This window comes from Gracilinanus agilis, chromosome 2 (assembly GCF_016433145.1).
Source record: "Gracilinanus agilis isolate LMUSP501 chromosome 2, AgileGrace, whole genome shotgun sequence".
Lineage (NCBI taxonomy): Eukaryota > Metazoa > Chordata > Mammalia > Didelphimorphia > Didelphidae > Gracilinanus > Gracilinanus agilis.
Genome location: NC_058131.1, coordinates 151,613,039 through 151,639,663, shown reverse-complemented (window position 1 = coordinate 151,639,663; position 26,625 = coordinate 151,613,039). Strand labels below are relative to the sequence as shown.

The window sequence follows — 26,625 nt, the reverse complement described above, 5'->3', positions numbered from 1 at the left end:
TTCTGTGATGGTGCTGACACTTTAGTAATGAACATCTGGTAGGACTAGCCCACCTGGGATGGGATAATTGGCTTTATCCCTCTTTCTTCTCTTCCTCATGGTTAGTCTAAAAGTGAGAAGGGTGATTGACTTGAGACCCTTGAATGCTTCTTTTGACTCTGCTATGAACTTCTTCTATCATCCCTGTCCACAGCATATTCTTCTTCTCTCTTAAATAACTTAAACAATAGAGAGCAGGCTGCTTTGACAAGTCTGAAAAGTTTTTGAGCTGGTAGGATGACTTGTCAAAAGAGGATTCTCTCAGTCTCCCCAAACTATCTGACAATGAACTTATTCCTTAACCTCTTCATTCATCCTCAATGAAAAGGACAAGATTTGAGACCTCATCCACCTTCCCTAATTCTCTCCAGTTTAAACCTTGACTGAGTGTGTCTTGTCTCTGAATGGGGTTTATATTCCTAAATGCAGAGGAGGATAATGAGAAGATTCCTGGGAAAGAAGCCCAGCTTTGATTAGTAAATGATACAGTGAACCAATAAAAACTAGATCTCTCCAATACAGGAGAACTTGGTAAACAACTGTGCAAACAGACATGTTAATGAGAAAGATTTTTAAGGTAAAGATTTATCAAATCTTTTCTAAGAGCTCTTTGCCCAAAAGTGTACAGAGATGATACTATGGAAGAGTATCCTTACTATTGCTCCTTGGGGTTTTTTACATTCATAGAGGATGATACTTTTCTGAGTATACTTTATAATCTTTAAGGTGCTTTGTAAATTGGGTTGCTATTATTATTTAACATGTAATTTCTTATTTTTTCCAAATTAAGTAAATTTTTAATATTCTTTTTTCCCTAAATTTTGAGTTCCAAATTTCTTTCCCCTCTCACTTCTTTAAGAAGGCAAGCAATTTTATAGAGATTATATATATATATATATATATATATATGCAGTTGCATAAAACTTTTCCCTATTAGCCATGTTGCAAAAGAAATTGCAGACAAAAATCTCAAGAAAAAGAAAATTAAAAAAGAAAGAAAATAAAAAATTTGAATTTGCATTCAGATACAGTTTTTTTCATTGGAGGTGGATCACATTTTTCATCATAAATCCTTATGAACTTCCTTCAATCATCATATTGCTGAGAATAGCTAAACATTCACAGTTGATCATCATCATAATATTGCTGTTACCATGTACAATGTTCCCTTGTTCTGTTACTTTGCATCAGATCATATAAGTCTTCCTAGATTTTTCTGAAATCATCCTGCTCATCATTTCTTATAGCACAGTAGTATTCTATTATAATAATATACTAACAGATGGGCATTCCCTCAATTTCCAATTTTTCGCCACCACAAAAAAAGTTGTTGTAAGTATTTTTGTACATATAAATCCTTTGCCTTTATCATTTACCATATTTTCCTTTATTATTATTATTACATTATAGTTCTTTGTATATGTCTTATGTCTTTCTACTAGAAAGCTGAAGATAGGGGTCAGGGCTTATTTATCTCCTACTATAGGACCTAGAACAATAGTCTTGAAGTAGATACTCAATTGTTTTTTGAACTTGCAATGGAATTTTGCACAAAGATTCAAACAATAAAGAAAAGAGGGAAAAGAATAAGTTGTTTATTAAGAGGTTACTACATGAGGGGCAGCTAGGTGGCTTGATAGATAGAGAACCAGACCTGGAGAGAGGAGGTCCTGGGTTCAAATCTGGCCTCAAATATTTCCTAGCTATGTGACACTGGGCAAGTCACTTTAACCCCAGAAATGCCCAGCACTTACTGCTCTTCTGCCTTGAAACCAATACTTAGTATTGATTTTAACATAGAGAATAATAATTAAAATAAAAGGGCTACTATATGACAATAATTGTGCTAAGTGTTTTATAAATATCATCTCATTTGATTCTTGCAATAATTATAAGAGCAAGGTGCTTTTATTTTCCTCTACAGTTGAGGAAATTGAGGCAGACAGGTGAAATTACTCATCCAGGATCACAACTCTATTAAGTATCTGTAGCTGAATTTGAACTCAGGTCTTTCTGACTTTAAGCCCAGGGTCCTTTCCACTCTTCTCATCATACCTTCATATTCTGGGTTGTTTTTTTCCCCCCACAACTCATGTTAAAACATAAGGAAAAAAACCTCTCCCTCTTGAATCTTCCCAAAGAATGAATATCAATCTTCCCCTGATCTGGAATATGTACATTCTTGTCTGGGTACAACAGAATGAAAATGGGAGCTGAAAAAGCCATCAACATGAAGCTGAGGAAATGATGGTGACATCAGGAAGCCCTCTGAATGCGAATGCTGGTGCCTGCTCTCTCCAGGCTTTTCTAGGGCAGAGCTGGAGTGAGTTTCTGGGGAGTATATTCAGTGACAAAGTGTTGGGTTATCCATATGTTACATCTCACCCCCGCTACCTGACTATTCCGCTTCCTTTTCTCATTATGTATGTCCTTGATATTGTCTTTTTTTTGTCTCTTCTTTTGTATAATAATATGCTGTAGCCAAATATGCATCTAACATGTTTTCTCATTTTCCTTTGAGTAATACACAATTTTGATTCTTTTTGACACTGGTTCTCCTTATATAGTCTTACAGGTTGAAATAAAGTGTTTAAAGAAAAAAACAACACAATAAAATGTATGTCCACTATACATCAGAATTTGGGGTTTTGCATACTCTTTCTCTTTGTCTAATAAATCACTATACATACCTAGTTTTCTAATCCTTTTAAAAGATTGTATATCATTTTGAAGACCTGAACCCCGAAACTACCAGGGCCCTCCTTCTCATAAATTTGCTTAATGTTTACTTTTTGCATATATATATATATATATACGCATATATACATGTACACACACATATATAGTATTCATCCATCTATCCACTTATCCATCCATCTATCCATCCATTTATCTACCTCTCTTTCTCCCTCCTTTCCTATCTATTTATCTATAGGACCAGAAAGCTTCTTGAGGGCAGAGACTATTTCATTTTGATATTTGTATCCTTAGTGCCTAGCACAGTGCCTGGCACATAGTATATGCTTAATACTATTAATAACTAAATAATCATATTTATTCCCATGAATTATATTGCTATTAAATGTAACAAGACTTTAATACTTGTCAATTGATTGATTTATTGATTTACTTGGACCAGTATAGCTAAGCTATTATAAGGAAATAAATATTTTCATAAAATATCATATTTAAGATAGTATTCTTGGAGAACAATAATGAATCAATGTGAAATATTCTGTTCTTGTTCATGTTGTTGTTCCACCTCTTTTAATTCCCCAGATCCTACCCTCTCAGAAACAATATGCTTTGGGCTAGGGCTTTGAGAGAGAGAGAGAGAGAGAGAGAGAGAGAGAGAGAGAGAGAGAGAGAGAGAGAGAGAGGCAGGGGCATCGCCTCAATGACCCCTCAAAGTTCCCTGCAGCCCCAGGGGTTTTGTGAAAGTGTCTATTAATGCTTGCTCACTAATGATCATGACCTCCAGTGATAGAGCACCTTTCATGCAAAAGATCCCCCGATATTTTATAAACATCTTGCTGGAATGGTTGTATTCACCCCTGACATACCCTCCTCGAGAGGAAAGCAGAGCAGCTGTTTTATAGGGCATGGGAGAGACTCAACAGTAATTGAAGGCAGGAAGCGAAGAATACCTTTTCCACTCAAAACTGCAGGGGGGGCCTCAGGGAAGCTGAAAATAATGACCTGTGTTTGAATTTGACAGGAACACCAGGGTTAAAGTTGCTTTCCTTACTGAGAATGTCCTTTTGAAATATGTTCCAGAATATCACTACCATCGTCTTAATTATGTCACAAAGTTAGTTAAGCCGAATAATTAATGATCATGAGGCACTTGGATGCTATCAAATGCCATATAAATGTTAAGCAATAAAAATCACTTTGCCCATGAAATGGAGGAAAAGGGATAGATGGAGAGGCAAACACTAAAAAGCTTCCTTTTGCGCCTTCTTGGTGGGGGGAAGGGAGATATTACTACGTGATCTTAAATTATTTTAAATCAAATTTTGAAAGACACCATTTGATTCTGTTTAGAAGCAATTTGAAAGGCAAATGGGTCGCTGTTTGACTTTTGCAACAGTTTCACATTGTCTGTTCACTTGTCGCGCCAGAAACCCAAAGGTTTTGCCTTTTGGATCTCAATAAAATATCATGTTTGCTTTTACTACTTCTAGCCGGAGGCAGTTTGGGCCCAAGGCCAAGGAAGAAGTCAAGATCATTGAACACCAAACGCAGTACCTCCGATTGATGCCTCATTTGGCAACGACATTAGCGCTGACTTTTACCAGCAGGTAAAACCTTCTTTTGGCCATCTGAGCTGATTAAATATTTGCTAACTAAACATTAGCATAAGTGACATGCTAAAATTAATAAGCAGCTGAAAGGAGATGCGATAGCTATTTTAAAATTCTAATGATATTGGATGTGAACACCCAGGGCCTCTTGGATGGAACAGTCTTTGAGACTAGAAATAGTAGCCAACACACCATTGTCTTGATGAGCCGTGCTAGTGAAAGCCCTCAGATGATCAAAAAAGAGCTCATTTTCTCCTTTGGGTTTCTTTTGATTTCTCCCCAAGCAAATCATTTGTCAGAGCTGCTAAAAACAATTGACTTGGCTAATTTGAGTTTCAGCTTCTTTTCCTACCTCTCTCCATCACCCCGTAAATAGAGGAACTTAAAAAACAATAATGTTTCCATAGATATATGAATTGAGGAGGGGTGATACCATTCTTAACATTGTAAAGTGACTAGTTCAACTGGTGCTTATCTACTAGCCTTGCATCTTTCACCCTAAAAACACTAACACATTTCCAGATCTCAACCCTAAATTGCCTCCACTATTCATCTTTTCTGATCCTATTCTTGAGCAGCTGAAAATGGCTGAATGAAATCACCCTATAGTGCCAGCTGAGCCCATTGCTACAGAATAATCTTTTTTTCTTCCTTGATTGATTGTCTTATTGAACTCCACACAGCTGCTCCAAAGATATTACTCTCTCCTCAACTCCCCAACTTGATCCCTTTTCTCTTTCTCCAGCGGAGGCTCTTTCCTCACCTACTGTTTTAATGACAGTATCAAAACCAATCTCTGTGAACCTTCCATTTTCTCCCCTTCTTACCCTTCTATGGTGCTTTATTTTCTCCTCCTTTATTCTAGTTTCTGAGAAAGAAGTAGCTTTTCTTGCAAAGTCTGTCTTTGTCTCTCTCTCTCTCTCTCTCTCTCTCTCTCTCTCTCTCTCTCTCTCTCTCTCTCCCTCTCCCTCTCCCTCTCTCTCCCTCTTTCTATTTCTTTTTCCTTCCTCCCCTCTTTCTTTCTCTTTCTCTGTATGTCTGTCTCATCTCTTTATATCTCTGTGTGTCTCTCTCTCCTTCCCTCTCTCTCTGCTTCAAATATACCCAGTTCCTCCTCTTCGTTAAAATAATATTCACTTTGCCCCCACACCCACTCAAGTTGACATCCTATCTTTTTAGTCTTCTCCCAAATTCTTAAAAAAAATCTACATAGCTTCCTCTTCCTCAATGCATGTTCACTTCTGAAATCTTTTAAATGTTTTTTTTTTGATTTTATCACTATTGAGGTGGTTCAGTTGCTAGAGCACTGGACCTGGAGTCAGAAAGACCTGGCTCCTTTTCTTATCTGTCTAATTTTTTCCCTAACCTTTGCTGGAACTATTATCTATATTTTATTCCTTACCCATAGATATTTACCAAGACTCTATCCCAATTCTCTTTTCTCTTTCTATATTTCTTTCCTTAATGATTTCACTTGCTCACATGGGTTTAATTCCTATCTCTGTACAAATCTTTATTTTCAGCCTAATATCTTTTTTTCCGTTCCAGTCTAGCTGCTTCCTGGAAATCTTCATGTCAGCAACTTAGACTCAACATAGCCAAAAGAGAATTCATTGTCTTTTGGTCTAAACATATTCCTCCTCCACGCTACCCTGATTTCTATTGAGTGGGCATTACTACCCACGCTCTTTTCCTTGGAGTTATTCTTGACTTCTTTCTTTCTTAACCTCCCTCATTCACTTATTGCCAGATTTTGTTGATTCCATCTCCTCAACTTAGTTTAAATCCATACTTTTTTCTCCACTCACATAGTGACCATCTTATTTCAGGCAGTCATCACCTCTCTCATTGGAACTATTATACTAGCCCAGTGTTGGTGAGCCTATGGCTTAGGTGCCAAAGAGAGCAAAGAGTGCTCTCTGTGGGCACTCAGCCACCTTTCCCCCATCCCATGAGTTCATTACTAGAAAGCAGAGGATCTCAGGCAGAACTATTCCCTTTCCACTCTCTACCATGCCAGATGACATTTTTTCATATCACCTGCTCCTCTGCCCAGAAGCCCAATGGGAATGCACAGTGGGCAAGGTGGGCAGCTCACAGACAGCAGAGCTGGAGGGGAGTAGACTGCTCAGGCTGTGGGGAGGTGGGGCATACCCAACATGTGGAAGTGGGGAGGAACATGACACTCAGTCTCTAAAAGGTTCACCATCACTGTACTAACCTATTAATTCACCTCCCTGCTTCCAGTCTATTTCCACTTGAATCCAATCTCCATGTAGCTGTCAAAATAATCTTTCTAAAGCATATTTCAGAAGTTGTTGCAAAAGACTTCAGTGACACTCTTTTTTTCTTTTTTTTTAAACCCTTAACTTCTGTGTATTGGCTCCTAGGTGAAAGAGTGGTAAGGGTGGGCAATGGGGGACAAGTGACTTGCCCAAGGTCACACAGCTGGGCAGTGTCTGAAGCCGGATTTGAACCTAGGACCTCCTGTCTCTAGGCTTGACTCTCAATCCACTGAGCTACCCAGCTGCCCCAGTGACACTCTTAAAATAACCATTTTTCAGTCTTGTTCCATTGTTTGACTCTAATCTGCTTGTCTAGCCACATTTATTTCACATTATTCCTCTTCACATACTCTGCTTTCTAGCCAAACAAGGTTGCTGTTTCCTCAACTCAGCATTTTGTGCCTTTGTATAAGCTGTCTCCCAAGCCTGTGAAGTACTCCAACTTCAACTTTGCCTCTTAGAATCCTCAACTTCCTTCAAGGATTATCTTCAATGATAGCTCTTATAGAAAAACTTTCCCCTGAATTGTTAGAACCCTATACCCTCCAAAGTTGTTTTGTATTCATTTATTTGGAAATGATAGTCTGGTTTAGTGGTAAGGTATTTGGTTTGGAGTCAGAACACCTGGGTTCAAATCCTGCCTCAAAGACTTACTAGTTTGTCACCATGGACAAGTAACTTACTATCTCAGAGGCTCAGTTGCTTAATTTGTAAAAGGGGAATAATAATCATTCCTCATTGGAGAGTTTTTGTGAGGAAAGCACAAAGCTTAGTTGTGTTGGAGAAATTATATATAGAACAAAGTCCTTCAGACCATACCTTGAGAAGAACAGTACTGGACTTCAGAGAATTTGGAAGAAATTTGAGATTTAGGATATGCATTTTATGTAGCTATATCTTAGCGAAGCACATTTTTTAAAACCACATTGTTTTTGTTACTTTTGTTAGTTTTACTTTTTTTTGACTCTTTTTCTTCCCTATACCCTTCAGGTGTATTAGATAACTTGTGATTGTGATTGCTAGTCAGTAAGCTTTCTGGTCAACCTAAGACATTTTACTGCTAAATGAGATCAAAAGGAATTATAACCCCATGAAAAATTGACATTGGATCAATCCAGTCTTATGATACTGATGAGACATTTTTCACAGTTGTAAAGAAAATCTCATTTGGGCATTATGCCCAAATGAGGTCAATTTGGTGACTAGGTTCATTTATGGAATGTCTTAAAAAAGAAAAGGAAACCACGTGACTATTGAGATTCTTTGTGTTATCACCTTTCTCCCCTTTCTGGTAGGAAAGTCATAAGTATAATTGTGGATAGATATCACAGTGGATAACAAGAGAGTCAGGATCCCAAAGGATCTTTAGGAAAGGCATGTTACTTAATCTCTGTCTCAGTTTCCTCAATTCTAAAATGAAGATAATAATCTATATTTCCCAGGATTATTGTGGGAATCAAAAGAGGTAATACTTGTAAAATGCTTAACATAATGCCTAGCACATAGTAGACACTTAATAAATGCTTGTGTCTTTTCCTTCTTTCCTTCCTTCCTTCCTTCCTTCCTTCCTTCCTTCCTTCCTTCCTTCTTTCCTTCTTTCCTTCTTTCCTTCTTTCCTGTCTTTGAGGGACAATTTTAATAGAGTGATGGGAATAGGAACTGGGCAAAGGAGATTCAATACAAATTGTTTTAGTAAAAAGAGAAACAGAAACAGATAAGGAGAAACAGAGGAGAGTGAGGAAGGTAGGAAAATAGGGTAAGGAAAATGGGAGAAAGGATAAGGGAGAAAAAAAAAAGTTAAACTCTTTTCCCTAAGAGTGATTCTTAGTCAAGGGCCTGCTTCTAATCCTTGGAATCCTCAACCCCAGAACTTGAAATTGTATGCTGTTTGCCTGGCTCACTGTTGGACTAACTGTATACATAGGCCAAGGAATATATCTCATTATTTTAGCCAATCAGAAGAAGTTTCCTGTGTGAAATCGTCTGATTTTATCCAATGATCAAAGCCCTATAATTCCCTTTAATTGATTCAAGACTAATACTAATGTTGTATGTGTGTGTGGGGGGGGTTTAGAAAAATTCATTACCATCTAACCTTGTATTTACTTTGTAATTTCATTCTGTTCTTTGACTGGTTGATTTAATTGAGATGTCTGGCCCTTCTATAATGACATAAATTGCAGTGGGGTTGAGCCATTATATGTAACAAGCATTTTTTTTTTTTTACAAATGAAAAAAATCTAAACATTTGTATTGCCTAATAGGTTTCCTTTAAAGCCTATTGAATTTCCAGTTGGTTGTGAATGATTCTTAGTGGACTTTTGCATTTGTACAGGATCAATACTGTTCATATAGGGATGTCCATATGCAAATGAGCTGTTTTTGGCATCTGACCCATCATATTTTTAGTTAGTCGTTTAATTAAATTACCTTTTAAAATTGAAGATTAGTCTAGTGTTCCATTGGAGCTTTTGTTTTAAACAGCTCTGACATTTTCCAAAACTTGAAATTTAATTGCATAATAGAGTTTAAGAACTAATTTTGCCAAGTATGTTAGTAACAGACTTCTTCCATTGGAGTTTTTGATGTGATCTGTTACCAAAAATGAGATTGCCAGCTCATAAAATAACTTGGTGACTTTTCCCCCTGTAACTGAAGAACCATTTTAGATGTGTTTACAAAGGACTATTTTCAGTTTGCTTGTAAAAAGATTTTTTTTTCTGCTTCTACATAAAAATGAATAGTTTGACATTTTTTACCTCTCACACCTGCAAAACAAATGACCCCAAGGCAATGTTATTCACACATGTATTTTGCTCGGTTAGTAATTTATATCCAGACTTCAGTCTTCAAACTTGACTTTGAATATGTGACTTTGTGATTATCCACCTTGGATTGCACACAAGGACCAAACAAACCTTCATTTTAATGACTCAATTATACATTTTAGGACTCATTGCGTTGAGACCCAGTAAGAAGGCTATACTAAGCTGACCCATTTTTATAGATTCTTCTCTGAGGAAGTCAATGAGTTTTACGATAAAGATGTCCACTTTATTGGTATTGTTTTTTGCATATTTCAGAATATCTGAATTAATATCTTTGATTAGAGGTTTGTTTAGTAGTCAGATCAAAGGCAATCCCTATTGATCAAATGAAGTAAGATATGCGAAATGTCATTGTAACTAGAAAGTGATTGGAAAAAGGAATTATTGTTATTAATATCATTATCATTATTATGGTATTATTATGGTAGCACATATCACTGAGTATCAGAGGGAGCTCTGAGGCATCTACCTCACTCCTTTATGTATAATAGCATCATTCTCATGTCAGTTCATGAGTTGTGTATGTGTCATCCAATCAGCTCCTTTAGCTTGATCCTTTATTCTTCAAGCTCTTCTCTCACTATCCACTGTGTTTTCTTTAAGTCCATTTATAAGGGGTATCATAAAAAGCTTTAATACAAGGTGATGTCAATATGCCCAATGCTTGCTTTCCCTATATATCCTCAAAAATACCTCCTTTTACCCTGCCCCCAAATGGCAGACAGAACAAAATCAGGGAATCCATTGGTCCTAGCCAGTGGCAGGCAGAGCACTTATTCAGGACTGCCCAGCCAATCAGCTTCCCTTTGATAGAGAGTAGGACTATTGCACTTGGTTTTTTGTCCCCAGAAGGTACCATGACAGACCTCACTTCTAGGCAATTTTAGTTTCACTCTTTCTCTCTTGCTTTTAGTTAATTTTGTTTAATCTCATCATTGTTCCTTTAATACCAGGCAAGTCCAGGAAGGGTTTCCCTGCCACCCACTCATTGGATATGAGCTGCCTGGGTATCCCAGTGCCTTCATAGCACCTAGAGAAGGAGAATTAATTTTCCCAGTCTCTCAAAGTTTAAATTTAGTCTCACTTTTAAATCTCCTGCCCCAGCTCATTCTGTCACTTCCTAGACAACTAGATCTTTATGTAGGAGGGTCATGAATATTCCATCTACCCCCTTAGTGAAAAAGTCTATTATGCCTGCAAATTAAATGGAATATATTTGAACATCAGTAAACATAAATCAAGAGTAACATAAATTGATATATAGTTAAAAGTAATTATTTCAATTATCTTATAAAAATGAACATTTGGGTATTTAATATGTAGCATATTCATGAGAACTACATAAGACTAGCAATAGTACCTGCAGTAAGCATAATAAATAGCATATCATTAATAGTATATATGCCCAACTCATGGCAATACTTGGCACATAGTAGGTTCTTTTAAAATTATTATTAGTATTATTTACCAATTACATGTAATAATAAATTTCCACATAAGTTTTCCAAAGTAATATGTTCCAAATTATCTCGCTCCCTCCCTTCTCTTCCCTCTCCTGGAGCTGGCAAGCAATTCAATCTAGGTTATCCATGTATTATCATTCAAAACATATTCCTAGATTGTTCATTTTTGTAAATGAATAATCATATAAACCCCAAACCCTTAAATAAGTGTTAAATCATATACTTTCAGCTGCATTCTGACTCCAACAATTCTTTCTCTGGAGGTGGATAGCATTCTTTGTCATAAGTCCCTTAGAATTATCCTGGATCGTTGTATAGCTGAGAGTAGCTAAATCTATCACAGTTGATCATTCCACAGTATTGCTCTTACTCTGTACAATGTTCTCCTGGTTCTGCTTATTTCACTCTGTATCAGTTCGTGTAAGCCTTTCCAATTCTACATAGTATATTCTTAACAGATGATTGTAGATTGAAATAATGAAGGAGGATATATGACTCATTGGATAGAGAACCAGACTTGGAAATAGGAGGTTCTGGGTTCAAATATAGCCTCAGACAGTTCTTAACTGTATAACTGTGCAAGTCACTTAACCATAGTCGCCTAACCTTTACTGCTTTTCTGTCTTGAAATGGATTCTTAGGATCAATACTAAAGGCTTAAAAAAAAAGAAAAAAAAGAATGAAGGACACTAATCTCAATCAAATTGTATAACAGGACTAGATAAAGTGATCAAATCCATGTACGGAAACATATTATATCCTCAAATAATATGCATAATTGCCTTCAAGCAGATACAGCAAAAAACTATGACAAAATAAGAGAGTATATGGCACAATAAGATATGAATCACATACAACACAAAATGACATATTTTAACATTACACATTAGGTACACGTTACTTGAACCCCAATCATGGATACACATAGGTAACTACTTCTCCTCTTGCTTGGGCACTGACTAAATAGGTCTAGCATTTCTATCCTGAACTTCTGGATGGGATAGGCAGACCATTGATATCTCCAGTCTTGAAGGAAGCTCTCTGCTCTGTAGGACCCACACATCTGCAGTATGGTCAGAAAAGGAAATGCCTTTGTGTTCAGCTCTTATTTTCTCTCCCCGTAGCCCCTTGTCCTAACATGTTTTCCTGAAACTGGAATCAACCTAGTTCATTTCCCTGGCATGCACCAAAACTTGACTTCTTCCCCATCTTCATCATCATCTTCTGAGCTATTACCTCCAAAGGTCTTCTTTGCCACTGATGAGTGTGTTCTTCCTGTCAGAGTCCATTTGGCTCATTCTCCATTGCTTCTTCCCAACTGCTCACTCAGGAGTCTTAATTCTCCAGTTCACAACAGGTTGTTGCCGTATTTTGTCATCGAATGGCTCTGTCCCATACAAAGATCAGTTTTATAGGTTGGAAATTTGTCTATTCTAGCAATTTGGTACAAGACGACTTTCTATTACTCTGTTTCTGTGTGTGTGTGTGTGTGTGTGTGTGTGTGTGTGTGTGTGTGTGTGTGTGTGTGTTTTCCCTGCCTTCCAAGACTTCTTAGCAGAACTATATTCCTTTGCAAAAGATCTTGGCAATGAAAACAAGCATCCTGCCATTGTTTGTTTCTATAAAAGCTTTTCCAAACTATGGCCAGAGCAAGGTGGTAGGCCTTCAGCCAGTCCTTCAGGTGAGAGATGTTCTGGGCATGAATCTCTATGTCTTCTTCATCTCAAGTCAAAGCTCATGTCAGTAGTCAAATATGACTCTTACCCAAAAATCAGCAGGTACAGGGTGAAGCCTGCGGCTTCGTTCTTGGTAGCATTATATGTGTTCACTAGATGTGTTGATTCCAATGAGCTTTCTGTTCAAGCCTCAGGTCCTCTGGTATGTTTGGCAGCTTAGGCTGTGCATCTCCCTGAGGGTGGTAAGGGAGAGTTCTATGTGCCGTAATTCTTGCCAAACCCAACACCTCCTTCAATAGTCTGCTTTCAAGTCTCTACCTGGGTTTGGATGGATTTTGGCAGGGAAACCAGCTAAAGAATAATACTTTTCCCAAAGCTCTTTAGCAACTCCAGATGCTTTTTGCTTCCTAACTGTGCAACCTTGTGCATAGTGGGTAAAATGGTTTGTCGCTGCTAAGATATCGCTTACTGATTTCCTACCTCTTCCCAGAAGCAAAAAAGGCTATATATCTAAGCTCCAATAATTTACTAGACTAGGTGCTTTATTTTGACTAAGCTGCCCAAAGCTATAATGCAATGTTTTCATGGAGATGTTTATTAGAAATATTGTCTGATTTTTTCACAGTTAGTCAATAAACAGTTAATAAACAATAAACATACATAAACAATAATAGAAATATCTAATTTTTTTCCACAGTCAATAAACCAATATGGCAGGCACTGTCCTAAGTGCTGAGATTCAAAAGGAGGCAAAAGACAGTCCCTGCTCTCAAGGAGGTTATAATCTAATTGGGGAGACAACATCCAAACAAATATATACAAGGCAAACTTTATACAGGATGAATGGGAGATAATTTACAAAGGGAAGGCACTGAAATTTAGGGAGCTGGAGAAGACTTCTTGTAGAAGGTGTGGTTTTAGGTTTTAGTTGAGGCTAAAAAGAAGCCAGGGCAATCCAAAGTTAAGAGTGGAAGAGGGAGAACATTCTCAGTATTCTAGCCAGAGAAAATGCCTAGAGCTGAGAGGTGGAGTGTCTTGAATGTGGAACAGCTAAGAGGCCAGTATCACTGGAACAAAGACTATGTTCCAGGGAGGAAGGTATAAGAATACTGGAAACGTGGGAGGGGACTAGGTAATGGAGGGCTTTGAATGCCAAATAGAGCTTTTGTATTTGATTCTAGAGAAAATAGGAAAACAGAGAAGTTTATTGGGGTGGGGAGGGGGTAGAGATTTTATGATCTGACCTGTACTTTAGTGACCAAATGGCAGATAGATTGCAGAGGGAAGAAACTTGAGGCAATCAGACCCACCAGCAGGCTATTAGAACAATGTAGGCCTGAGGTTGATGAAAACCTTCACTAGGATGGTGGCAGTGTAGGAAAGGGATGTATCTGAGAGATGTTGCAAAGGTGAAATCCACAGATAGTGAGAAATCTAGGTGAGAGACAGTGAGGAACCCAGGTGAGAGACAGTGAGGAATCCAGGGGAGAGACAGTGAGGAACACAAATGAGAGATAGTGAGGAACACAGGTGAGAGACAGTGAGGAATCCAGGGGAGAGTCAGTGAGGAACCCAGGGGAGAGAGAGTGAGGAATCCAGGTGAGAGATAGTGAGGAATCCAGGGGAGAGACAGTGAGGAACACAAATGAGAGATAGTGAGGAACACAGGTGAGAGACAGTGAGGAACACAGGTGAGAAACAGTGAGGAATCCAGGGGAGAGAGAGTGAGGAATCCAGGTGAGAGATAGTGAGGAATCCAGAATGATGCCTAGGTTTTGAAGTTGAGGAACTGGGAGGATAGTGCTGCTCTCTCCAGTAATAGGGAAGATAGGCATTGGAGAGGGTTTAGGAGAAGATATAATGATTTCTGTTTTAGACATATTGAGTTCAATGTTTATTGGGCATCCATATCAAGATGTCAGGAAGGTAGTTAGAGAGGTGAGACTGGAGGGCAGCAAAGAGTTTGAGGCAGAATAGGTAGATTTGAGAATCATCAGCATAGAAATGACAATTAAGTCCATGGGAACTTATATAATCCCCAATTGAAGTATTATATATAGAGAGAGAAGGGAATATCTGTGTTTAGAGGGTATGATCTGGAAGGAATCCAGATGAAGGATCCAGTGAAGGAGACAGAAAAGTTGCTATCAGATAGGTAGGAGAAGAACCAAGAGAGAGGAATGCCCTGAAAACCTAGAGAAAAGGGAGCCAAGGAGGAGAGAGGGTGATCAATATTGTTAAAGACTGCAGAGAGGTCAAGGAGAATGAAGATTGAAAAAAGGCCATTGGATTAGGCAACTAGGAGATCATTGGTAATTTTGGAGAAAGCAGCGTAAGTGAAATGATCAGAAAATCAGAAATTAGATTTTAAGGTATTAACAGCAGCCCTTCAGGGTAGGTGCTACTATGGTCCCTATTTTACAGATAAGGAAAATGAAACAAGAAGTTCTAAGTCCTACTGGGGGTCACACAGTAAATACTTGTCTAAAACTGTATTTGAACTCGTCTTTCTGACTTTAGACCCAGCACTCAATCCAACCTAGTTTTGTTGCACTGAATCATTCTTCCTTATCATTTGACCCTGTTTGCCTCCATTTTGTCATCTGTAAAATGAGCTGGAGAAGGAAAAGGCAAGTTTCTTCAGTGTCTTTGCCAAATAAGCCTTAAATGGGGTCATGAAAAACTGGACACTATTGAACAACAAAACAACAACAAATGTAAATATGTAAAAGATAAGAAAAGAAGCCCAGAAGTGAGAAAGGAAGTAGTAAATTATGTAGTATTAGCAATGGTAAGGAAAGATGTGGAGGTGGATCAGTTACTACAAAATACTCTGTAGGGATTACTAAAAAAAAAGATGATTTTATTTTTCCTGTGTTTTTAAAAATTATTTCTTGTTTTTATATCACCTTTACTTCCAAATATATTCCTCCCATTCCCTACCCTTATTGCCTCCAAAGCAGTTTAACAGATTTTACCAATATACTATTCACACACATAAAATCCTACCTCTGCAAAGGAGGGAGAGAAACATTTTTTTCAAATCTCTTCAGAGTCTAACTTGTTCTTTATGGTTACACAGTGTTCAGTTTCTTTGGTGTTTGTCATTTTTAAAATTTGATGATTATTTTTACCTTTATATTGTTTTCTCTATTTTTCTTAATTTCTTATATATCAGGTCACATAGCATGTCCTTCTATGTTTCTCTGAACGTTTGTTTATTGTCATTGTTTATTAGAATGGGGATTGGACCTGTGATTTTGCTGATATAAAGAACTCCCAGGTGAAGAAGCCCCATGTATTAATGCATGCTAGTACCTTGCTTGTAATTATAATCAGAGAGAGTTACCTAAAGTACTGATAGGGTAAATACTTGCCTACAGTCACTTATTATATATCAAAATGTAAAGAGACTGAATCTACATCTTCCTGGCTCCAAAACAGCTTTCTCTCCACTACAATAGACTCCTTCTTGTTGTAAGTACAGAGGGAAGCTGTTACCTTTGTGTACCACAATTGGTTTAACCATTCCCTTATCTATGAGCATCTACTTTCTTTCCAGGTTTTTTTTTTTTTATTTATAGTCTTTCAAGAACAAAAGTCTTGCTGTAAGTATTTTGGCATATATGGGACCCAAAAAGATCATTTTAAATAGGCTTTCAAAATGGCTAAGGAATTAGAGGCAGTAGCGACCTTTTAAAAATTATTATTTATGGACATAAGTATTTCAGATTTTCTGGTGGGTGGAGGACAGCTAGGTGGCTTAGTAGAGTGAGTATCAGGCCTAGAAATGGTAGGTCCTGAGTTCAAATGTGGCCTCAGACACTGGGGCTAGTCACTTGTCCCCCATTGCCTAGTTCTAACTACTCTTCTGCCTTGGAATCAATATATAGTATTAATCCTAAGATGGAAGTGAGAGTTAAAAAAAAATAATTTTCTTGTGACTGTGGAAAGCTAGAGTGAGAAGCATAAGAAATAGAGAGTGCTGGACCAGGGCAAAGGAAAGTGTTATCTTTAGGTATGGTTCCATCTGCAGTTATCCCATGTGGCAGGAAGTTGGACTGTCAGAGTTTTTTAAATAAAAAGCTTTGAGTTGAATGTTTACTTCAAGGGTCAGCAACGTATGGCTCTTTCTGCAGGAGCCATAAAGTCAATTTTTTTTTCAGGCGATGTTACAGGAGCAGCACTGTGAGCACTGTACAGCTCTCACAAAATTACATTTTAAAAAATGTGGCATTTATGGCTCTCACGGCCAAAAAGGTTGCTGACCCCTGGTCTACTTCGTACAACTGATCCTAATGAGAGATGTCAACCAGGAGGCATTGTAGTTTAATTGTTTTTGAGTTGTGTCTGACTTCAATTTTTTTATTGCTTAATTTTTTGTTTTTGTTCAATTGTTTTTATTGTTTAATTTTTCAATTGTTTTTCAGTTGTGTCTGACTAAAAGCTTAAAGTACTTTGTGGCCCCATTTGGGGTTTTCTTGGCAAGAATGAAGCATTCGCCCTATGGTAGAGACAGCTGAGATGGGTCTATGAGATTGTCATTATGAAAGGACTTTGAGAAATAACTTACACTAGATGTGAAAAAGAAACATTTGAGACCTAGGCATCGGCTGTTAGAAAGGCAGAGCAGAGAAGTGTGGTTCGTGGATTTTATCATGGTACATTCAAAGGTTCCACCTAAAAGAAAGAAAGCATACATCAAGCTCTTAGCCATGCCTGAGACCCAGATTTTAGCCTTGTGGCTTACCTCAAGCTCTGAAGTTGGTCAGTGGGGTCGCTTCATGCCTTGTGGTTGAGATGTTAAGTCATTCTGCTTCTTAAATTTCCTTTTAGATATGCTGGTGATTTACTGGATGAGGATATTTTTCACGAGAAGGATCTTGCCAACAGTCGATCTTTACAGGCTCTGGTGGCAGGACTAAAAGCCTATAGTACCTGGGAAAACATAACCTGTTTACAAGACTGCCGAGAGTGCACTGGAGGCATGGTGAGTTGGAGAAATCAAGAAAAAGTTCTCTTGGTGGCCCTCAGAGGGACTATTTTTTCCTTCTTTTTTGGCATTCCTGCTAATAGTGGAATTTGGTTGTTAGAGGGAAAGGACATGTAGAATTCTGATCCTATCAGCTTTGGTCTGTAACAATTAGAAATAAAATTAGAAAGAGTGCCATAGGTTCTTGGCTAAGGTAGAGAAAAATGATCTATGATTTTGGCAAGAGGTGTCAGAAGCATTTTCAAAATACAATAGAGAATTGATTCAAAACACGTTTTAATGAACCCATGTTTTAGCATAAAACATTATTATCATCTTGTAAAAAAACTGCTGTCATAAGGCCAAGGATATCCACTCAGACAGTTATCTGAACAAAGCCCTTGCAAATTGTTTTCAAATCTCCTTAAGCACCATGATTAGAACTAAATGAAAGAAGGTAGGGTATCCAATGCTGTGGGCACCACCCTATCTCCATTATTTGCCCAAGTTCTCTGAAGATGATGTTGAATTGTGGTGATTATTTCTTTTTAAACCCAGAAATATGGGGGTTCAAGATAAGCCCCACAAAACAGGACTGAAGACAAGCAGTCCTCAAATCAACTTTGTGACTTATGATGTGGAAATAATACAATAAGCAGTTAAGATAAATTCACTTGAGTGGAAGGAGAAAAACTCTGGGACATGAGTGGCTGGAGAAAGGAAGACCCTAACACCATTCCTTAGAAAGAAACCCTAACATGTTGGGCAGATAATGCCTGGAGTAATGAAGTTGGAATGAGGCAGGGCCTTACTAGGGAGGAATTCACCTGGTATATATAGTCCTTGGGGGAGGAAGTGTGCCATCTGGTAGCTTCCTAATTGAACTAATTATTCTTGTTAACTAAGTGCTGAGTACAGTTGTTTCTATGCCACTGAATGAGTGAAAGTTTTGTCAAAATATAGTACAGTTAAAATTATTCAATCTCCTAAAATCATTATTTTAAATTCTTGAGCTCTCTAAATTTTGACATCTTAGGGAAAGGTCTGATTGTCTTGGCCTAATTTTGGTTTTGTCAGCAGACATGGTTATAGAATTATATGAGACTCATAATATCTATATATGTCTATGTATGTATGTATGTATGCACGTGTATGTATTGCATTTTGTTTTTTGTTCAGTTGTGTCTGACTCTTTATGACTCCATTTGGACTTTCTGGGCAGAGATGCTGGAGTGGATAAAGAACTGAGGCAAACAGGGTTAAGTGACCTGCCCAGGGTCACACAGCTAGTAAATGTCTGAGGCCAGATTTGAACTCAGGAAAGATGAGTTTTCCTGACTTGAGGCCTGATACTTTATCCATGAGGCCAACTAGCTGTGTAGATAGATAAACAGATAGATAAACAGATAGATAGATAGATCGATAGATAGACAGATATGTACATACATCTATCTTTTAAAACCCTATTCTAGTTATACTGCTACACTCAAGTCCAATTCTGATGCCTTATTGTGATATCAAGGCAATTATGGGATCTTGAAATCTAGAACAGTAGAGCTTTAAATTTTGAAGGATGCCATAAAGCTAGAGAGGCTTCAAGTATGGATGGATCCATAATGTGTTGACTAGATGTCTGCTATCTCAGGACCAGCCTGGGTCTTCTTGAGAGACTCATTATCAGGTTAGTGAGAGATCAATGAATATTTCTGTCACAGTATTACTTAGAAAAAAATTTTTTATTACAACCTAGAGGAACTGTGCTCTGTTTTGGTGGCTCCTCCCCAGTAAAGTCACAGAGAGGTTGATATAATTTTTACAAGCTCATGCCCTAGACCCATGTTGGTGAACCCGTGGCACACATGTTGGAGGGGGCTGCTCTCTTCCCCTTCTCCACTAATGCCTGAAGACCTTTTTCCCATCACTCGTCCCTCTGCCCAGCAGCCCAATGGGAGCCCTTCCTCCCTCCCTTGTCTGGGATAAGGCAGAGGCTCACGTATGGCATGGGGGTTTCAGTTTGGGCACTCGGTCTCTAAAAGGTTCACCATCACTGACCTAGCCATTGATCAGCCAATTCTAGGTCTCTAGATTCCCAGGGCTGGTTGACAGTACAGTAGGGAGAATGAGGTCCAATGGGGCACACAGGGAGAAGAGCATACAGGCAGTGTCTTGTCCTGTGCACAACCCTGGAGATGCTCTGGCTGGATCAGAGCTGCCATAAATTTCCTAATGCCAATGGCATCTGATTTTACTGGCACCTCTGCCAAAGCAGTTAAAGGATCCAGATAAAGGAAAGAGGGCTGTCATGGAAGGAATCAACCCAGCCTAAATGTGACAGTGAGAGAATAAATAAGGAGAGTAAGTTAAGAGGAGACCTAATGAGGCTTTAGGAAACAAAGAAGCTAACCCCTGTTAGCTCCTGCAGCTTTTTCTCCAGTGTGACTGGGGGTATTCCTAGGTTCCTTTATGGTTTGAGGTTGAAATTCAGCATGCATAAATGAATCAGTCAATCAAAAAGCATTTATTAAATACATATTATATGCCAGACATTAAAATTAGAGGAGAAAGCAGTGACTGGAGGAATATGCATTCAGGAGAAATTTGCAGAAAAATCTAGTCTGGAATTGGCTGTTTAAAATTTGTGCCAGATGTGCTTCCTTCCAATTTTCCATCCCTAGAGAAATCTGCCCAGTAGTAGGCATCATCCGTGTGCCAAAGGTAAATACTTGCTCATCTCAATTGCAAGGCCTTGATTGCATTCTGTGTTGTAGAAAGAGACAAAGTTGGAGGCAGAAGCGTCACATTTGATTTCAGGCTCAGGTGTGGGACTTTGTGGAAGGCACCATTCCCCTCTGGGTCCTTGTTGCTTGTTTATAAAATGAGGGGGTTGGAACAGATCTGAGCAAACTGACTTTACTGTGAGAGCTACAAAGCACAAAAGTCAGGGACTATTGATACACCCAGCATGGTCTGAGACCCTGAGCATTACAGCTGACAGAGTTTATACTATATGCAAAGGAGTATAACAAGCCCAATGTTCTTTCCTTGGGGCAGATGTTGAGCAGATGCTTCTTCTTTCTGTTTAGGGAGGGAGGACAGATGCTTTTTCCTTCTCCTTAGGTCAATAATATGGTCAATGATGCCCTATAAGGAATCATGAAATCACAATAAAGCCATAGAAAGAAGGAAGACATGGGTTGATGCGGCATGGACCAAGATGTTATAGCAAGATATCTGGTACTTGTCACTGGATCCCGAGGCAACAATACAGCTATATAACAATAACATATATGTGTAGTTAATGATCTATTCTTATAATTTGATTCTATGGTTTAAGGCAGTGATTCCCAAAGTGGGTGCCACCACCCCCTAGTGGGTGCTGCAGTAATGCAGGGAGCAGTGATGGCCACAGGTGTATTTATCTTTCCTATTAATTGCTATTAAAATAAAAAAAATAATTTCCAGGGGGCTAAGTAATATTTTTTCTGGAAAAAGGGCAATAGGCCAAAAAAGTTTGGGAACCACTGGTTTAAGGTAACTTTCACAGTTATTCAATCAACTAATAACTGAGACCATCATTTATTATTAAACCAAAAATTACAATTTAACAGATTAACCAGATTAATTAACAAGAATGATCAGGCCCCAGATAATTCCTATTGGTGTGACCCTGGGAAAATTACCCAATTGCCTAATCCTTACTGCTCCTCTGTCTTGGAACCCATACTTAGTAAAAAAAAGCAAAAAGTTTTAAAAAAAGGAATAATTAGAAGCCAATTTATTTTAATTTTTGCTTTACATTTGGATTGCTTTACAATCCCAGCTCCAAATTTGTATTCTTGTAAGTCTTTACCTGACCACTATAATATAGATGTATCATTTGCCAGAGTAGCTAGCTGACAGAGTGGATAGAAGGCAGAAGACATCTCTCTGAGTCCAGCTTCAGATACTACTGGCTGTGTGACCCTGGACAAGTCACTTAATTCTGTTTCCCTTACTTTCCTTATCTATCAAATGAGGTAGAGAAGGAAATGGTAAACCACTCTATTATCTTTGCCAAGAAAACTCCCAACAGGGTCACAAAGATTAGGAAACAACCGAAATGATTGAGCAATAAAATAATTTACTAACAAAAGTCTTCTTGGTTTCAAACTCTACACTACAGTCAATGCTCAATCTCTGCTCCTGTGACTCATTGGTACCTGATTCACTGATTGATTCCAATTAACATCAATCTAAAGGATTGCCTTCATCCACTTATTTTCCCTTGCCCAATGGAAATTTTTTTGTAACTTTATAGTAGAGTCCATCTAATCTCCAGACAAATAGAAAGACAGGGGGAAAAGTATCTGCCTTCAAGGAGCCTGACTCACTGAAAGGATGTAACATTTGCACAGAGAAGTAAATACAAAGTTATACAGGACAGCAGTGTCTATGAGCATCTTGTAAGGCAGAGCCTGACCCTTGGTAATCACTTAATAAATGCTTATTTATTTAGTAATTTATTAGAGAAGGGGCACTAATAATTTGGTAGATCCACAAAGGCTTCCCATAGGGGGTGGCTCCTGGGCCAATCTTGAAGGAAACTCGAGCTTCTATAAGATGTAGAAGGAAAAGCATTCATTCCATCAACCTAAGCAAAGGCACCAAGAGGGAAGATGGGTTGTTTTTGACTGAGAATTGTTAGGAAGAAAGCCAGTTTATTAGACATTTCCTAGCTGTGTGACTCTGGACAAGTCACTTAACGCCTTTCACCCCCCCAAAAAAAAATTGCAATGGTGTCTTAGTGGAGAAAGACTTAGAGGCTTAGAGATGGGAGGTCCTGGCTTCAACCCCAGCCTCAGACACTGCTTAACTATGTAACCCAGGGCAAGTCACTTAAACCAAATTACCTAGTTCTTACCATTCGTCTGCCTTTGAACCCATAGTTAGTATCAATTCAAAGATGGAAGGTAATGATTTCTTTTTAAGAAAGGCCAGTTTAACTGGAATATTGTCTGTGAAGAAAAATAATTAGAAATCAGTCTTCAAAAATTAGTAGAATCTGTTCCAAGATCAGTGTAAAGCAACAGCTGGCAATCTTTTTGGCCGTGAGAGCCATAAATGCCTGCTGAAGGAGGAGGATGGGGGCAGAAGGAGCTGGAATATGGGGCGGGGGCTGAAGGGCCCCCTGGGGCACATCCTGGGGCTCTGCCCCGACTGGCCAGTTGGGAGTTGGAGCCAGATATGGCTCCAGAGCCATACGTTGCCGACCCCTGGTGTAAAGGGAAAAGAACCTCTTTGTTCCAAGATATTTACAGTAGCTCTTTTTGTGGTGGCAAGGAACTGGAAATTGAGGGGATACCCATCAATTGGGGAATGACAATACAAATATGATTGCAAGGAAAACAATTATGCTGTAAGAACTTATAAAATGTTAATTTTTTTAAAACTTTGGCAAGACTTACATGAAATAATGAAGAGTGAAACGAGTAGAACCAAGAGAACATTAAGACAGCTACAGAAGTAATATCTGAAGAATAACTTTTGAATATCCATCTCTAGAGAATGAATGAACAAATAGAAAAATGAAGGACACTGTATCTATATCTATACCTTTTTGTTGGGTGATATCTTCTGTGGTGTGGGGAGTGGAGGCAGGGACTGAGAAACCTGGAAATAACATTTTGTTAAATAAATACATTTTTGAAAAGTAATTTCAAAACATTCTAAAAGTAGCAGAGAGCTAGACTGTGGAGGCCTTAAATGCTGAGATGAGGGACTAGTAATTTATCTAAAAGGCAATTGAGAACCATAGAAAGTTTTTGAGCTGTAAATGTGAGCTATTGTTATTGAAGTACAGAGTTCTATGAGAAGGGTAAAATCGTTCTGTCTTATGTCACTGAACTCATTTGGATTGACAGAGAAATCACCATAAGAAAATATTCATCTCCTCTACTATCTAGCACTATGTATTATTACCTTTAGTAAACACAATAAATTTTTCTTGAATGAACAAATGAGGTGGAAAAACAAATCAAATTCTATGATATTTATGCACTCATGTCTATGGTAGGTATGGTAAATAGGAGTGAGTAGCCTGGGCTTCTTGCTGAGTTATAACTAACCGAGGTAGGGAAACGGCTAGCAGAGAAGGGAGTTCTTCAACACATATTGCCACTCTCTGCAAAAATACAAACAAACAAAAACCTGAGGTCTGTAGACATGGTTCAATTGTTTCTCAGTCGTGTCTGACTCTTCATGACCCCATTTGGAGTTTTCTTGACAAAGATACTGGAGTGGTTTGCCATTTCCTTCTCCAGCTCCTTCTATGGATGAGAAAACTGAACTCACCAGGGTTACCCTTGGGCTGTACAAGTGTCTGAAGCTGGATTTGAACTCAGAAAGAGGAGTCTTCCTGATTCCAGACCAAGGACTCTCTATATATACCACCTAGCTGCCCTGACTGTATACATACCCATCTCAAAAAGATCTGTCATTGAGGTTACTTCCCTCTTTCCTCCCAACCTTCTTCCTCCAAGAATACTTACCATTCTTTTGTGATTTTTTTAATCCTTCAGACTAGAAAATGGCCCTGGAAAAAAAGTGAATAAAATATAGATTTCCCCAACTTGTCACTAATTTATTCAATCAATAAGTACTGATTAAGAACTTACTATTTGCCAACTCTGTGTTAGGTTCTAGTGCTATGAAGTAAAAAAGAAACAATCTCTGGGGCAATGTATATACTTACAAGTAAACCACCTTCCTGGGGATATCCCCCAGTGTGAATGTGGAGGTTTTGAGTCCCCAGGGGGATGACTATGCAAAACTTAAGGTTCTTTGTAGGTTCATAATTTTAAAAAGCAATAGCTTGAGAGACTCTTCCAGCATGTTTATATTGTTTTACCCCATACCTTCTATCTTACTGAGAATTGATGCCTACTAAATATCTATTCTAAGGCAGAAGAATAGTATGGAGGGGCAGCTGGGAAGCTCAGTGGATTGAGAGTCAGGCCTAGAGACGAGAGGTCCTTGGTTCAAATCTGGCCTCAGACACTTCCCAGCAGTGTGACCCTGGGCAAGTCACTTGACCCCCATTGCCCACCCTTACCACTCTTCCACCAAGGAGCCAATACACAATACACAAGTTAAGGGTTTAAAACAAAAAAAAGTAGTATGGGTTAAGCAATTAGGAAGTGTCTGAGGTCACATTTGAACTCAGGATCTGGCATCCCCAGGCTTAGCTCTCTATTCACTAATCCATCTGGCTACCCCTCATGTTTACTTTTAATAGTCAAAAACTACTAGCTCAAAGCAAAAGTTTGATCACTATAATGACATAGTAAAAAAAATACCCTTTATAAAATGCCTCCCTATAAATCTAGGGCACATTTTCCCATAAATCTAGAGAGTAGAACAAGAAGAGTGAAAATACTGAACATCAAAGTCAAGTGAGCCACATGTACAGAAACACATTTGACTAAGGCAGCTCACATTTCTGAGCACTTGTACACAAATTTACACAATTGTATCAGTGAGAAGGGTGAACACTAAAGGAGTTTATTAGTCAGACACTTGCAAAGAGAATGCATTCAGCCAAGGTTATTCAAACTTCCATCAGTGTAAGACCATGATTTCTTGTCTCTTCTTGTGGTGGCTTTAAACATTCATTCCTAGTGCAGAGATTCTGCTGGGTAAATTGTGGCACCCACTAGACTGTCTACTTTCTCCCTCCCTCTCCTTCTCCCTGTACCTCTCTCTCTCCCTCCCTCTCCCTCTTCCTGTCCCTCTCCCTCATATGTGTAGAGAAATAGAAAGGAATAGAAGGAGGGAAGAAAAATAGGGAAGAGAGAGAGAGAGAGAGAGAGAGAGAGAGAGAGAGAGAGAGAGAGAGAGAGAGAAGGGAAAAAGTGACAGGTACATAAAGACAAGGAGAAATGGAGAACAGAGACAGAGTGAGAAAAAATTGGATTCTCTCTTCTTGACCACCAGAGATAATGGCCTTATCAAAACTTAATCTTGCTTTTTAATGGCCTCCAGAATTGTGGCTGATCCTTTATCCAGCCAACAGCTACCACCAATAGATAGAGATACTTTCTTTAAAGTGACCAATTGAAGCATAAAAAGAGAGGTACAAATGGGCCACTTCAGAATCTGAAAGAGGTGAGTTCTTACATTTCACTGAGTCTTATCCTGTAATTTTATCAAGTTTCTTGGGGAACTCAGTTGATCAGGGGTCCTTCTTGAACCTTCTCTCCCTTCTCCTCTTACATAAATGTATAAAAAATATAAAAAATAAAAAACAGAGGGCATCTGGGTGGCTCAGTGAATTGAGAGGCAGACCTAGAGATGGGATGCCTTGGGTTCAAATCCGACCTCAAACACTTCCTAGCTATGTGACCCTGGGCAAGTCACTTACCCTCCATTGCCTAGCCCTTACCACTCTTTTGCCTTAGAACCAATAATACACAGTATTGATTCTAAGATGGAAGGTAAGGGTTTATTAAAAAAAAAAAAGATAAAAAACAAAGTACATTTGCAGAGAAGGCACTAACAGCTGGGAGAATCAGGAAAGGTCCCGTGGAAGAGATGGCTCACTGTCAGAGATGGCTCTGAGCCCAGCTCTTAGCCCCAGCAGGCTCTGTATATATGATACTGTGTCAAGGAAAAACCTAAAAGAAATGTGGTAGCCCAATAAATACATCTGAACCGTGGAAAATGGAGAGGGACTTCAGTTTTCTCTGGAGGTGTTCCTATGTTTCTTCAAGGATGACTTGTGGCCATCATGAGTGGGAAAGAAATTGGAACTGCTAAAATGACATGCAGCAAAGGACCACAACACATTAAATTCCCTTTGGGCCAAGAACTTAAGAGTCTGCCAAAGCAGCTAAGCAATTTACAGTAATGACAGTCTGACCTCACTTAATGGCCTAACTAATCAGGAGACCAGGTGGCTTATTTCCACACTCAGCTCAAGTGAGCCGGGTGCTTCGAAGCTGCTAGCAGGCACCCTGGGCTAATATGCCTCTTTAAACAGGTGTTTGTTGGCCCTGGTGCTACTCCAGCTGGGATCCTC

General features: G+C 38.6%; 1 protein-coding gene across 1 annotated transcript in view; it reads left to right on the top strand.

The window, feature by feature from the left end:
• ACOXL (acyl-CoA oxidase like) overlaps positions 1–26,625 on the top strand; it is a 511,038-nt gene that overhangs the window by 234,179 nt on the left and 250,234 nt on the right. The window contains exons 9-10 of the mRNA XM_044659510.1: positions 4,227–4,343; positions 17,435–17,588. Coding sequence (XP_044515445.1) covers positions 4,227–4,343; positions 17,435–17,588 — 271 coding nt within the window. The remainder of the gene's footprint in view (positions 1–4,226; positions 4,344–17,434; positions 17,589–26,625) is intronic.